The following is a 16610-nucleotide window of genomic DNA, read 5'->3' as shown; positions in this document are numbered from 1 at the left end:
CTCTGTAGTAGATAATGGGATTGAACCTTAGACTGTGGTTAAAGTAGCAGTCGCCACCTACTGACCAAATACAAGTATAGAAACATAGCAAGGCAATTTTACTCCCAAAATAAATTAATTGGTTCCACTTCCACATTAATTGCCATTCAATTAAATACTAATATGTAGCATAGTAATAGTTTCATCTAACCAATTTTAAAACAAAAAAATGTTAAAGCCTTTAATATGAAAAGTAAATTCAGTGCTGTCACAGCTCTTATGATTACACAAATTCGCTCAGCCAAAACTCAAACAGGCTACTACTATTAAAACGACAGTAGCCTACTATGTATTATGAGGTGCAGCAGCAGCTGCGCTAGACTAGAGAAGTATGGAGAACCAGGATGACTGGAAGCGACGATGGAGGACTTGTCTGAGGACATGTTGGGTACGAGTTTAATATTTTGTATTTATTCATATTTCTTCATTTGTTAATGTTCTATATCGTTTATTTGAAACACAGACCTTTACCCACATTATATTCTGAAAAATAAAATGGTCAAAACACTCTAGGATAGTTCTGAACAATTAGGTATTCTGTGTCCAGTGAGACTGACAATTCCACTCCAATTTACAGTAGAGATGACAAGACAATGATTCAGCATAACAGTCCAACTGGACCTCATCTCTTTAATTGGTCCAGAAAAAACAACCACAGTTTTGTTTGTGCACAACACATACCTAGAGACATAATATATACCGAGTATTGCCTTCATCAGGTACTTAAACTAGGTTCACTGTGCAATGCCTGAGTATCAATCATAGCCAGCTCTTCATCATTCACCCACTCATTCACAGCTGGTGAGATAACAGATTTTCGTGCTGGTGTCTGATTTTTTAAAGTGCTGGGTGTCTCAGACCTCCGAGGGGGGTTGAATGTCTTATTGACACAAGGAGAAGACATTGTGCCCACAGGGCAGAGAAGTGGTGGGGAGGGTATATGAGACAGGTAGTCCAGAGCCCTCTTTCTCTTCAAACTTTGTGGGTCTTTGTCTGCTGAAGATTTATCCAAAGCAGGGGTCCTTCCCAAAGGCGTGAAGGATCCAAAGCTTCTGCTTGGCTGCTGAGATCTCACCTGCATGTATGCACACAATAACGGTTTCAGCAAAATGAACTGGCAATATACACATTTTTTCTTTTCATTAGACACCTTCATTGACAACGCTCATGCAGTAACAACCAAATAAAGGTTAAAAACACATGCAAGCTTAACATCTTAGTTCCATTGTGATGTAACACTTCAGAACACCAAAGAAACATGACTGAATAAGTTAAAAACTCACACAGGTCCTCGTCTCTGGTCTTGCATCCATTTTATAACCGGGAGTTCTTGGCTGCAAAGCTGGAGATGAGATGGAGCTCAGACCATCAAACTGGATGAAGTGTGAAAGTTTCTCCTCTGCATTCTTAAAGAAGTCCTCCTGACCCTGGAAAATAAATTGCCAGCTTTCATAATCTAATCGTACTGTTTAAGAATAAAAAACAAAAAACCCTAAGGTCCTTGCAGACTGAACACGTTCGGAAAAACGGCTGAAAACACTGCTAAAAATCAGAAAAACACAGCAGTGTGCAGACACCATTAGGGTTATATACAGTAACTTGTCTCAGGCTATTGTTACAAATGTCACCTTTTGTTAATCCCATTTAGACCGGGAACCCCTATACGTAACTATACCTTTCAACCCCTTTTGGGATTGTTGTTGCTATGTACTGTACTGTAGTAGTACATAGTTTTTATAAATATTTGAAGTTTTTTCAGAAAACTTAGGGTCAGGATTTAGAAGGCATTTTTAGAATCTAAATGATCCAGTTTATCAGTAAATTTCATCTCCACTGCATCATGCGTGTGCATTTTACAAAATGGACATGTACAGGTAGATGTGTCGTTTATTTAGACTAGGCCTATTCATGTAGGGCTGCTATTCATTAAGTGGGGCATTAGTACTCTTGCAGGTATGTGGGTGAATTTAGGGAGTATGTGAAATTCATGTGCGTGTTCAAATTCATGTTCATTTGTGCGATCAGAAATACATTGGTATGTTATCCTTTTAGCCTAAATGTCTGACTGTACCTTGTGCCATTTACATTTCGGACTAATAAAGTATTCCATCAAAAGAGCGACTCAATTGCAGAAAGACCTTTTCATCACACCCGTCCCGCCATGCTGTCTGTGCCTTTCACACAGACATTGTTTTGGCTCTGCGACAAACTTACCGTATTACAAAGAAATTAAATAGTAAGTGGAATCATTCAGGCGTGCCAATTAATTAATTCTGATATGGTCAAGTGATAGAAACTGCACTGATATAAGTGATTACAGTGTTCTAAAAGTGTTGCACTACAGCGCACCTGGACCAGGTTTCGGAGCTGGGCGATAGCCTCCTGTAGATGTGATTCCTTGGGATTTGTAGAAAACAGGGCCTGATCTCCAGCATGCAGAACCGGAATGGGAGCAGAAGGCTGAGGTTTCAGTTGTAGATTGCTCAGAGCCAAAAGGGCAAGTGGCTTCACCAGGTCTTCCAAGCCAGACTGAACCAAAGTGCTGGAGCAGCGCACTTTCATAATGTTCAGCTGCCCATCAACCATATATATCACAGGAGAGAAACCTGGATTGAAAAGAGGCTAGTCAATCACAGTCTTTTTTATAAATAATACAGTGACAACAGATTCTTGGGGGGAAAATAAAACAAAACCCCTACTCTGTCCATCTGTGATACAGATGACATATCCTATGAGATCCACTTCACCACAGAGTGGATAGAAATCATTCTTTTGTAGGTCAAGGATGTTGGCTGATGTCCTTGGTTGGAAATGTGCAGAGAACCATTCCTGGGAGACCTAATAAATAAATAGTGTTACCTACGAAAATAAAAAATAAAATAATTCTACGTGTCTATACTTCTAGGCTTAATGTGTACAGTACCTGCAGGTCTTGGATTTGAGTTTTCTTGGTTACAGTGAGCTGCACAGATGCACAGCCAGGTCGTTTCCTGCCACCAGAAGTGGTGAGATTATAAACCCTGTATCGGCCACCCTCTTTCAGCAAAGACTGAAGATCCAATGAAGGCCGCCAAATGTTCAATAGGTAAACTAAAAATAGGAGAAAACTACATTTCAAATTGGGTTCACCAGTATCCAAGATATTACATATTTTAAGTAGCATCAATCTGAAACATAAACTAAAGAAACTCTGCAATTTTAAAACTGTAGGCAACACCTTTATCCAAAGCACTTTACAATGGACATTATATTTTCCAAGCAGCAGCTCTGCTCAGGAGCCACCCATAACAAAGGGCCACACACACAAACATAAAAATAATTATATATTATAGATGCACAGATATATTAAGACAAGCACCATTGCTGCCTAATTTGTCCCTGGAGTCCGCGATGCATAGCTTCCATACAGGGGTAACGTCTCGTTTGAGACAGCCGCCCTGGCCCTCTTGTGCATCTTCTAGGGCACGGCGATGCCGCTCCTGCAGTTCAGCCTGCTTCTTCTCTGCCAGAGCACACCTGTAGGAATGTAGAGACTCTAGCTGTTGTTCACTCAGATGGCCCTGGTAAAGACAAGAACACAACATAAGAACCTCAGTAACTGAATGCATCTACACGAGAGGGAGAAAGGAAAGTGTCATATCACCTCCAAGTAGACAGGGTCATTCTCCACTGCTTCATGCAGTTCCTCTCCATCCTGCAGACTCTTAATATCCTGGCGGCTGAGTGTCTTCCTCGGTCTTCTGCCACAAGATCTGCCATTACCTGGAAGACCACAACATCTAAACAGCCATTTCATTTTTACCTGTATTTTACTTATTCAATTAAAAGACAAGTCATACAATTCTCTGATGATTCAAATTCAGCCTGAATCTTGGCAAAGAGGATCTCCATGGCTTTCTGCTGGCTGCTGTTAAAGCGTCTGGCCTCTTTCTCCTCAGCACGGTCTGAGCGGAAGACAAACCCTCCATCAGGCTTCTTTTCCATCCACTGCAAAAACAAAAAGGACAATATATAATATATATGGTATATATTTTTGAGGGCCGCAGCTTTTGACCCCACATGTCTCAATATTTGCCATTGATAATGAATGGAGAAATTAGGTCACATGTCCGCCAAATATGACGTAAATTTAAACAGGCATTCTGATTGGCCAGTATGAGATGATGCATGATGATGTACGATGATAAGAGCCCCCCTCACTTCACACAGGTGTGATTTTTTCTGAAAAGATCAGATTCAAGTAATCTACACACCAGGGTGGGGTAGCTTCTTAACACGACAATGTCCACACATCCAACAGGTCCTCCATTGCTGTACAAAGAGGAAATAGGAAGCAGGAATGGCCGAGGATCACGGTGGAATCCCAGCTTGGTATCCCATCGTGCTGGTCTGCAACTATTGGCACAAATCTGAAAACAAGAATGAATAACAAATGATTCCTTGTGGGAGAATGTGTTGATACATTCAACTTGTGGTTTGCTTCTGACGGTTTACATTACCTTCATCATGAGAGATTCAGGTGCCTCTAGAGGCGAGCAGGCATCTTGGGATCCTACCAACTCGGCTCCATGGATGATCAGCTTCCCACCAATCACCAGCTGACCCTTGTGGAGCATGAGAGTCAGCGGAACATCCACCTGCGCTTTAATAGCATACCAGCCATCTGTGAGCCAAACTATTGCAACTGGGGGTTCGACCTTGGATTCAGCCCCTTGTGGGACATCAACGTCATTCCGACTCTGTCTGGTCGGGTCCTGACCCCTGGAGACTACACCACAGACACAGAGAACCAAGGTTTTGGCTGACGTGTCATCTCTTTCCATAATTTTCCTCAGAGCTGGCCTTCGGCTATGGTCCACTTCCACATCATACCTGAGACAACGCAGACAAGTATATCCAAGAACAACCAGGGTTTACACATTGCTTGTCTTGTAAATTGTCACCGTTCTATGTCCTGTACTTTGGTATTTTCCTAATGTGGGTTTCATGTGGCAGTGTGGCACCATTAACCAGGACCAATTCCTATATGTCCTTCATAGTGATTCTGTGCTTGTGCAATACAAAAACAAAACACCTTTGTTGCTTTTTACACATATTTTAGTGCAAAAGATTAATCTAATCAGATTATCAAATTCAACTGGACATTTCAATCTTACAGTTATATACCTGTATTTGAGTTGGAGGAGAACCTGCTCTGGGGTGAGACAGAGGCTACCCATTGTTGTTGGAAAAGACCTCTCCATCGAGGCCTGCTTCCACACTATCCACCGGTAGTGATTGTACACCCACTCCTCACTGATCAGCTTGGGATCCACACCTGGGGTGTCACACAATGCTCTGGAAAATGTAAGACACAGAACAAAAGTTAGGTGGAAACTGCAACTTTTAATAGTTGGCATCCATTCCACATTCATCAGACTATATCCGATTTATCAAACATTTTGCTCAAACCACAAATGCTGCAAAATTGTGTTAATTTTAAAAACTAAAACGTGATCAATAGATTCAATACTTGTAGAACTCTTCTTTCCCTGTAGTTCCATCACTCCTGGGGATCAGCCATCCCCCATCCGCAATTTGGACACCATATCCATCTATGAAAACCTGCTGTTGAAAGAACTGCCGGCAACGAAAGCGAAAAGACTCCGCGTTCTCACTGGTAATCTCAGAAACATGCCGATGCACTCCACAGACATACAGCTGAAAAAAAACAACACACTTTCGTAAATTGTTGGGAAAATGGAATCCCAAGTTTTTACAAAAAGCAGAATAAAACAATGTGTTAATATCAAACTTATAGCAAAAGTATAGCTAGTACGACTGGGAAAGCCCATGTGTGTTGAAAGTTTACCCATACCATACCTGTTGTTGTGTGTGTTTGGCAGGAGCCCACCCATTTACTGCATCTCTCAAATGAATCCTGTCCACTCCCGAGGTCTTAGCCAAGAATAAACTACCTGGCATTGGTCGAATGTTCTGACGCTTTTTCTTCCGGATTCTCATATCCTGCATATCCCGTGCAAGCTCTAAGCTCTGGAGACTCTGAGCTATGTCTGTTAATACAGTGCAAAAAAACAATGTTAAATATGTTTTTAATATATGACATTGCATGGTAATGTATTATATTAATATTTAAAAGGTTACCCTGGTTTCCAGATACGATGTCCTTGGAAACGGACTCCTCTGCAGCATCCTCTTTTATCTCATGGTTAGAAGGAAGGCTCTTAAGACCATCCGCAGTTTCAACCTCCTCTGAGACCACTGTCGGAATGGCTTCTCTGTTCTCATTTTCAGTCACTTTCGTAGGAATTTGTGATTTTTTTACAGGTGGAACAAACATATTAGTCTTAGGTGTTCCACAAAGGTTATGTTTGCTTTCCTCATTGTTTAGCTTAGGTGAGCTGTCCTGGACACTAGTCCTTTGTTTTTTGAATGGAGGGACAAACACTGCAGATGTTTTTTTCTCGCCCTGTGGCACTTGTGACCCTGTCCTCACATTCTTCTGGAACGGGGTAACAAACAAGGCCATTTTTAAATTTGTAGGTTTTATGTCTCCAGGGATTGAAGATGGTTTTGTTGGCTGAGGTTCTGCCTTATGCAACCTGGAATCTGCACTGCTCTTGCCATCTCTATGAGATAAAGATATACAGTATATGCAAAACGTTTCCTTTTAGTGTTTTGTGCATTTTTCAACAGAACTTGTTCGCTATTTCAGAGGGCTTACCTGTATGGCATAGTGATACTTGGATGAAGAGAGGTAGTATATTTGAAAACCCGTCTGTCCTTTGTTTCTAAAATAAAAATAAAATAAAAATCAATCAATGATCAGAAAATAAGTATTAAAAGCTCCAAAAACAATTTATTGACAACAGAGCGGAAAACAATACAATGTTTCGGCCTCAGGGGCCTTCATCAGGTATCATACCTCACAAAGGCCCCTGAGGCCGAAACGTTGTATTGTTTTCCGCTCTGTTGTAAATAAATTGTTTTGGGAGCTTTTAAAACGGTGTGCGGATCTCCTCTTTCCTTTCCTAGTTATTCTTTTGGATCCTGCAACTGCAATTTGAGGATGTGCGTGCACCTCTTGACCATTGCAGAAAAGAAGTATTGCCGCATTCATGTTTTACAGTGATTTACCATTAGGGCCACTTTTTGCTGGATAGAGTGCTTTTGGGCCATCTACTGTTCTGTCAAATTCTGCCAAAAGCCGTCTTTTCAATGGAGGATCACCTCCTAGAATACAGTGGAACAATAACATTAATTTGTTAGTGGCCATGCTACATACTGTACAAATAATTAGATTTCCGATAGTTATTCAGTTTTATTCAACATGACCTAATTGAAGTATTCCCCACTTACCATTTATATCTTCTGCTGATCTTTTCGCTCTGTCACTTCTCTCTAGTGCAGGTCCTTTACTGCATTCTTGCACTGGAATCTTCTTTGGAATTTTGAAGAGATCCTGGTCAGCTACTTCTTCGTCTTCTAATAAGGCCTTAGCGCAATCTATGGCTTCTTGCACAAAATATCTCTGCTGGGTTATAGTGCAGCCGCCAAGTGAACCGAAGTTAAGCACTGGAGACCCCCTTGCACTCGGGGACGGATGTGTAACCTTTTCACAGACTTCCACTGTTCCTTTTTTCACTTGCGTGTGTCGTTCATGTGTAAGAGAGGCCTGTTCCAGGACATCATGACTACTATCATGAAGATAGTCCTCTAATGGGGTGATTGGGACCTTGTTACACGTGGATGGTTCTTTGAATGCCACAGAGCCTTTGCTACTACTCATTCCTGAATCTCTGCAAGCTCTTTTCACATGGTCAGTCTTATGGTTTTGAGTGACACAAGATTTAACTTCTTCAAAAGTAGTGTGTTGAAAATATTTCTTTTTCTCACCGGTAGTGGAAAGAGCTGAGGTAGAGACTTCTTCCAATACATCCATGTTTGCGGAATCATTTAGAAGGTTTCTTGCCTTGAACAGATTTGTTTCTGAGACATGGACTTTTATACCCCTTGCAGTTGTGAAACCACAGTTGATTTCCTCTCTCTTGTTTTGCACATCAAGGTTCACGCCAGTCTTCTTTGTTTGTGAAATGGCTGGGATCTTGAAAAGACCATTAGAGTTTTCTAGAGCCTCAGCTGAATTTAGTTGCTTACCACTAGCTATAAAAGATGTCAGATTGTGTGTTTGAATCTCAGGATTGATCGTTATAATGTCTTTTTCATGCTGAATTTCCTCAAATTCATTGAACAGGTTTTGTGCTCTCTGAAGGGCTATGGGTGAAATCACTACTCCTTTGCCACTGGCTGTCTGAAAGCCATCAGTATTTGGTGTTGGGTGAACCATTGAAACAGGTTGTACAGTATTGATCCCAGTTTCTGTATTGTCCTTCCAATCCTCCAACTTGTCATTCTCACTCAACAGGGCTTTTGCTTTCTGAAGGGCCTTAGTTGAAATTGCAACTCCTTTGCCACTAGCTGTTTGAAAGCCAACATTTCTTAGTGGTGGTGCCTGAATTGGCCTGGTTCTCAGAGCATCTGATTTTTGGTTTTGGTCCTCAAATTGATCACATTCATGTAAACAGGACATTTGTTCTGTCAGTGCATTACTGGACACATATCCTTTCTTTACACTGGCTGTACTTACATCACCGTTACTGGCCAATACACTGGTGATATTCTTATCTTCTGTATTGTTCTTAATATTTTCATCTTCTGCACATTCACTCAGAAGGGCTTTTGCTTTGTGAAGGGCAGCAACTGAAATCACTACGCCTTTTCCACTGGCTGTGTGAAAGCCACAATTCCTTGGTGGCTCATCAGTTGGAATGTTAGATGGCCTTAATTTCATATCTTGATCTTCACCACACTCACTCAGCAGGGTTTTTGCTTTCTGAAGAGCTGAAGTTGAAATGATTATGCCCTTGCCACTAGCGGTTTGAAAGCCACCATTTTTTGGCAATGGATCAACTGCAATGTTTACAGGTACATGGTCGATGCTAGTCTTCACCTTTGTATTTTCCTTTTTTTCCTCTTCCAGCTGGTCGTACGCACTCAACATGGCTTTTGCTTTCTGAAGGGCCCTAGTTGAAACTGTAACTCCCTTTCCACTGGCTGTCTGAAAGCCACAATTTATTGGTGGCGGTGCCTGGATTGTCCTGGTAAAATTACTAGTTCTAATAGCATCTGATTTTAGGGTTTGGTCTTCAAATGAATTAGCTTCCTGTAAAATAGGCTTTGCCTTTGCCACAGGACTGTTGGCCCTTCCATTGGCTGTTTCCATTGCCCTTCTGTCACGATTATTGGTCAATTCACAGCTATCTTCTGTATTTTTCTTAATGGTCTCAAATTCCTCACATTCACTAAACATGGCTTTTGCTTTGTGAAGGGCAGTAGTTGAAATTGCTAAACCTTTGCCACTGGCTGTGTGAAAGCCACAATTTCTCAGTGGTGGCTCATCAGCTGGAATGTTTGGTTTTATTGTCTTTTTATCTTGATCTTCATCACATTCATTAAACAGCATTTTTTCTTTCTGAAGGGCCCTAGTTGAAACTGTAACTCCCTTTCCACTGGCTGTCTGAAAGCCACAATTTCTCGGAGGCGGTGCCTGCATTGTCCTGGTAAAATTACTAGTTCTAATAGCATCTGATTTTAGGGTTTGGTCTTCAAATGAATTAGCTTCCTGTAAAATAGGCTTTGCCTTTGCCACAGGACTGTTGGACCTTCCATTGGCTGTACTTCTGTCACCATTATTGGTCAATTCACAGCTATCTTCTGTATTTTTCTTAATGGTCTCAAATTCCTCACATTCACTAAACATGGCTTTTGCTTTGTGAAGGGCAGTAGTTGAAATTGCTAAACCTTTGCCACTGGCTGTCTGAACGCCACCATTTATTGGTGGGGGTGCCTGAATTGGCCTGGTGAAGTGGTTTGTTCTCTCTGTAGGATGCTTCTGGTCCTCAATTTGATCACATTCTTGGAAAAGAGAATTTGCTTTTATTAATGAGCCATCAGACACCGATACGTCCTTCCCACTGGCTGTAGTAAATCCACTATCAATAGTCAATTCACCCATTACATTATCAGCTTTCTTTGATGTGGTACACGTGAGGGCAGAGAGTGGCTTTGCTATCAAAGATGGTATTGTATAATTTGCCACTGGACCAATATCCACAGTTTGAATTCTAAAGCATCCATCGATTGGCTTTTCTAAAATGTCTCTTATCACTTGAGCCGATTTAAAACTACTGTTGCAATCCTTATCCATACCACTTCCAGTCACAGATTTTCTTAGTTTCTTCATGCGTTTTGCTGAGCCACAATCTTCACTTTCCATGACATTGCAGTCTTTGAAGAAATCATTTGCATCTTGGATTGCTTTGGCTGATATTGTAACATCCTTTCCACTGGCCATCTGGAATCCACTTTTCTGTCTATCGAATGGAGCTGTGCTGATTTTGACAAGTTTATTTCTTTCAGTACGTTTATTAAGTTGAATACTTGGCATTTGTAGAGAACTTGAAGAGCTTTCTCCAGTAGAAAAATCAGATGTTGAGACAATATCTTCTTCAATGTGATGTTTGGTTTTGATTGCAGAATCCTCTTCGAGCCCGTCAGGTGACGGCTGAGGGTGTTCACAATTTGCAGACACAATATCAGAACAAACACCGGGGCCTGGAATGATCACAGGATTCTCTTTTGCTTTCTGCAGAGAATTCTTTGAAACTTGCTGAGCAGCAGTTTTAAAGGATAAACTATTTCCACCCATATCAAAATCATCTGTTGTGATATTAGCTGAGACAATACCAGCTTTGCCTTCTGATGGATGTTTAGAAATAGAAACTTCATCTCCAGTCAAGACATTTTCCCGTTTCACTGCATGGTTGAATTTGCTTGTGGTGCGGGGTGCTTTACATTTGTTCTTGTCAACAGGATTAGAATGCATTTTATCAGGGGTTATCAAGTTCTTTTCAACATCAGAGTTTAAACTCACATCAAAATCTATGCCGATGAGAAAATCAGGATCCAATTCTTTGTCCACTTGATGGGGAGGAGGGGCTTTGTTTTCAGAATGTAGGCTTATCTTAACAGGTCTAAACTGGGTAAATTCAAATTGGCTATCGGCCTCTTCCAAAAAACAGCATAGATCTGTGACATCAGCTTTCTGTGAAGCTGTCAAAGAACATTGGGAATCCCCAAACTTTGCATTTGAAGAGGGTGGGTGATTTGACTTGCCAATGTTGTTTCCAGTATTAAAGTTACAATTGGTTGTGTCATTATCCAGAAGGCTTTCATCCACAATGTCTTTAAATAGGCTCTTGGCTCCGTCAAGATTGACTGTAGAAATGTTCATTCCTCTATTTGAAGCCGTTTTAAATCCTGGTATATTTACAGAAGGACAAACTGTTAATTGCCGTGGGATACTTGTGTGAACTTTACCATTCTGTTCAGAAAAGTTGCTTTGATCAATTACTGCATTTCCAGTATAGGTTAGCTGTATGGATGTATTCTTTGTGTGCCGTTTTTTTTCAGTGCCAGCACACAATTGTTGACTTTCAGCATTTTCCCTTGAGCTCGGAAGAACATATGATGATCCAGTAACTTCAGTGACAACGGCAACAGCAGATTGAATCCCACTGTCACTAGCCATATCCCATTCATTACTGATGTGATTAGATTCAAGACAATGGGAAATTCCCCTTAGACCAGACTCTTGTCTAGTCAACACGCCTTTTTTCTTGTGTTTCAGTGCTGACAAACAAGCTGATGCAGAGAAGCCATTTTTGTCTTCTTCTATGCTGCCCACTTTATCAGAATCTGACATTTGACTGAAGTCTTGTGCAAAAGCTCTGCAAAGCTGTGACATATCAATATCCTGTCCTTTCACTGGTAATTGGGAAACGAGCCTATCTTCAGTCTTATTTGTCAGGTTTTGTCCTGGATTCTTTCCATCATAGATTTTGTTGTTGTCACAATACTGTGCTTCATCAGGGACGTTTTCTAATTCCTTCTCTTTGAACTCTTGTCCTAAAATTAAGGGCACAGGTTATGTAAGAAAGGAATCCCATCTGTTGATGAAAGTGACTATATCAAAGCATAGCATATACGAAAAAATATCTTTCCAGGCATGCATTACACAATCTGTATGATTTAGCTGTGTAGTAGATAATAGGAACATGCAAACATACCAGTTGATCGCTGTGCAGCCCTCTCATTCCCTTCTTCTCTGGAACTAGATGTTGGAAGAGTATAAACAAATCTTCTCTTCTTATTGGAGTGGGACTTTATAAACGATGGTGTGACTAGTTGGCCAGGACCTGATTCACTTCCAGGTTGTTCTGTTACAATTCTGGATTCCAGCTGTTTAGAAGAATCGTTAACACAGCAAGGTGTATTCATTGCACACTCTGAAATATCAGACAAGCTAATTGGAGTCCACTGAATATTTGCAGTTTTCACATCAGGTTTTTCATTTGTTCTTTGCTCAGCAATGTCTTCACTAGTCGCCACATGTTTTGTTGTCAATGTATTTGTTGAGGTGCAGCCATTTTCATTTGTTGAGATGTTTTGTTTCCGTTTTATTCTGTCCTTAGTTTTGACTCTTCGCAAAGCTGAACTACTGTTTGAGAAGAACATGGAGAGTACATTTTCAGCTCCGTCAATTACACTCTCCACAGTGCGGCGAATTTCTCCATCTTCAATAGCATCTGGTACTGTCATCTTCCAGTCACTGCCACTCTCGTCTAGTGAAGACTCAGGCAGAGCTGCTGATAACAAGACAAATAAAGCATTTGAGCATTGCAGACAATTTGAATGCCTTTTTAAGGTACCATGTACAAACTGACTAATGTTAACAGCTGCTAAGAGACAATATAAAGTTTCACACTATGTATTTTAAAGTAACGGTGACTAGCAACGATAATGATGTAAATAGGTTTTCAATGTAATGAGTCCCGGGATGGTCTTTTAGATGAGTCCCAGGGACCCACTTCAATGTCCCACTTCAGTGACGTTAGGAGTCATATTTTGCCATTTCTACAAATTGCAGCACTTAACTCCCATTTCATTTTATTATATAATGTTATAATGTGGTTATATTCATGTAGAAAACAGAATAAATGATTATTATAACTAAAGCTAGTTAAATAAACTAAAATTAAAAACAGTACAGTAGTACATCCCGTGGATGCAGAGGTCGTTGTTTTATTGCATACCCCTTAACTATAAACTGCATTATTTTAATTGCAAGCTATTCTGTATCACTTTATATCTAGTGCTGTTGAACTTGTACCATTCTCATACATCCAACCCTACAGCCCACTCCCTCAGATCAGCTAACACAGAGAAGCTGTCAGAACCTTCTCTAAAGCGCTCCACATCCCACGTCCCAGACTCTTCTCCCTTCTTACTTCCAAACTGTGGAACAAACTCCCCATTTCAATTATAACTGCAGACTCACTCCCAATCTTCCGATGTAATCTGTAAGACTCACCACTTCACACTCCACCTTAGCCCGTATCAGTTGCCATAAGACTTGCCCTGGCCTCGACGGCCTTGAAACCTTATGCAAAGGCTAAAATGTAATTTAGATAGCATGTTATGTAGAGTGTAGACAGATGCCAGGTTATTTTTAGACCTGTCATCCTATTGTGTGTATAGTTTCAATGTACAGATTATTGTTTTTTTTATATTCTACTTTACTTGGTTCTACTCTATTTACCCATGATCATAGATTACTAATTCTATGCATTTATGTATTACCTTGTGTTGTAAAATCTGAATCTCCCCCCCACCATTTTTCCCTCACTGTATATGTTTTTTTCCCCTTTTTACCTCCATTATGATAGATTCCTGTTCTGTGACTATATTGAAGTGTCTATTTGTAAGTCTCTAAATGTTTTGATGAATTGAACATGGTGGACCCTCTTGTAAACAAGTGTAATGCTTAATTGGGTCGTCCACTCACAGTTAACAGTCTTTGTATTGAGTTTGTGCTTGAAATGTACTGTAATTCTGCAAACTGTTAATACATATTTCAATCAATCAATCAATTGTCCTGGTTTACTGTAAATCGCTCTGGATTAAGAGCATCTGCTAAATGCCTAGATTTTAATTGTTATAATCTAGGAAAAAAACACCCCCTTACCTTGTGTAACAGTGGGATTTGTAGGTGACTGCATTAGATCGCTGGACACATTTGAGAGAGAGGGGAAAAGATTCCGCACCAACTAAGGAAGGAAAAGAAAACAAAATAAGTATCACTTCTTATCACACTTATCAAAGTTGAAGCTTTTGAAATAAACAGTATTTAAAAAAAATCTGTAGTAGTTTGAAACAGGGAGTACTGGAATATTTAAGCATTCAAAACAAAATTGACAGACAGGTTAATTAGAATGCATTATTATACATACATTTCTACAACACATTTAGCAGTGTGAGATGGAGATTGAGTTATTTAAGCAGTCACACCTGGCCTGAGTCAAACTATAACTGGACTCAGAGCTGAGTGTAGCTGCGCAACTGTTGTGCATCGAGGAAATCGAGTCGCAACTATTTAAATCTGTCATTTCCATAAAGATTCAGGTAGAGCCACTATCCAGACAGAATAATACGATCTCTCCCCTGTGAATTAGTTTTGTAGCTACAGGATCGTGAGATATAGTACCATATCACGGCAAGCAGCGTATGTGATCCTGTATGACTGGTGAAAATAAAGAACTTTGTGATCTTGAGAGCTGGCTGGTCCTACAACTGAACCTGTCATAAGTAGCATTCTGAAAACCGTAGGAATAAATAGTGTGTTCATTGAAGAAAAGAGTAACTTACAACAACATTCTTTTCTGCAGTCAGACTCACTGGATTATCTTCTGGTTTAGCTGTGGAAATGAAAACAATTATACTTTAATAGAATACATACTGTATGTAAACATAACATACAGTACAAACGACTGACAATAATGTCTGATATGGTAATCTTTTTTTTTTTTTTTGCGGCTTACGCCTTTTATTGGTTTTTTGAAGGGACAGACAGTAGGCTGACAGGAAACGGGAGAGAGATGGGGGGATGACATGCAGTAAAGGCCGTGTCGGGCTCGGGAGTCGAACCCGCGGCACACTGCGACTGGATTACCAGTCGGGTGCCCAGACGGTTACGCCACCGCCTGGGCATGGTAATCTTATATCCAGCATGTACTTACATAAAATAAGGGTGGATGGCATGACTGTTGGTGTATTCAATGAACTTGTCCATGACATGTCCGGATTAAGTTGTGCACCAAGACTTTCAGATATGTGTTGGGCATAGGCAACCTTCATAATTCCAACAAAATAAATCAGTATTAGCAAGACAAAAGTATCGTCACTGCATAGCATACACATTCAAGCACTACATATCATGCTTAAATAAATATAATCAACATCAGAAGAAAAACTAAAATACACTTACTGCAGACTTGTTGGGTGTATCAATGAATTCTTGCAGGTCTTCATCTGACTTGGTGGTGACTGACACACTGAGAACAAAGGCATAGTGAGAGGTCCCCAAAATCAATAGGATTTATCGTTATTAGTTACTGAGTGAATTATGTTTCCATTAGGTTTTAAGATAGCATGTGCAAAACTGGGAGATTTCTGAGGAACTAGAGGAAAGACCATCATCTGGGGAGCAAGAAAGAGCACAGAAGATTCCAATGCAATCTTATCAAACTATTGTTTTTTAAAGATTTGTTTTTGTTTTTTGTGCCTTTATTGATTGATAGTTACAGTGAAGACAGACAGGAAAGAGTGAGAGAGAGAAGGGGATCGAGAGACATGCAGCAAAGGTCGTCATGAACGGGACTCGTACATCAAACTAGTTTTGTGGAATTTCTAGCCTGTGCACTAGAGGAAAGGCCATCCTCTCCGTGGCAATCGAGCCAATAGTTCTTGAGATATGCTATGCTGTTTAGGAGCCAAGTGTTGGATGGATGGAAGGACTGACATAGCAATTGTTAGAGCCGCACCACTAGTGGGGCTAAAAACTTCAAAAGCATAATACAACTACCAGTGAAACAGAAGCTGAAAACACAAACTATTATTTTTTTGTAATGTGGGAAACGGTTCTAGAATGCTATTCTAGGTTCACTCTCCATGTAACTACATGTAACTGGGACCTGTACTTACCCGTCTTTTGAGGTTCTGAACAAACATGGGCTGGTCCATGGCAGAGTTTCTTTCTCTAAGAAACATCACAGCCACAGATTAAATTATATACATATTACAGGACAGATTATTCTGAGGTACAATTAACTTTACAGTTCTTCAAAGGACACAACTATAGCCTACAATGTGATTAAGCAAAAGAGAGCCAATTAAAAAGGAAGTAATTTAACTCTAAAGTGACTTCAGACATTAGAGCATGAATTGTTTCTAAATGAACCTTTAATATCAACGTTACCTTGCTCAGAATAAATACGTTTATCATCCTCTCTTTCAGGCCAGAGTGGTCTACAGTGCCTGAAAATCTTGGGGGTAGAAAACAGCTGACTGTCCATTGTACTTTTCTCAAACGGTGTTTTGAACGTTCCATCATG

At 40.3% G+C, this 16610-nt stretch overlaps 1 protein-coding gene across 1 annotated transcript; it reads right to left on the bottom strand.

The window, feature by feature from the left end:
* Positions 1-686: 686 nt before the first annotated feature.
* brca2 (BRCA2 DNA repair associated) lies at positions 687-16610 on the bottom strand (the record flags this gene model as incomplete). Its single annotated transcript, XM_083773199.1, has 25 exons — positions 687-1114; positions 1323-1466; positions 2389-2645; positions 2739-2877; positions 2963-3129; positions 3398-3599; positions 3683-3801; positions 3879-4026; positions 4293-4448; positions 4539-4911; positions 5206-5376; positions 5552-5739; positions 5902-6092; positions 6184-6668; positions 6764-6830; positions 7177-7272; positions 7399-11418; positions 11677-12066; positions 12228-12806; positions 14186-14267; positions 14866-14915; positions 15237-15348; positions 15485-15551; positions 16201-16255; positions 16475-16610. Coding segments are annotated over 25 exons (8754 nt in total), but the record flags the coding sequence as incomplete, so codon positions are not given.

This window comes from Protomyctophum parallelum, assembly GCF_964188405.1.
Source record: "Protomyctophum parallelum genome assembly, chromosome: 9".
Classification (NCBI taxonomy): domain Eukaryota; kingdom Metazoa; phylum Chordata; class Actinopteri; order Myctophiformes; family Myctophidae; genus Protomyctophum; species Protomyctophum parallelum.
Note: the sequence above shows the minus strand (reverse complement) of the source record. Positions and strands in the feature narration are given on the sequence as shown.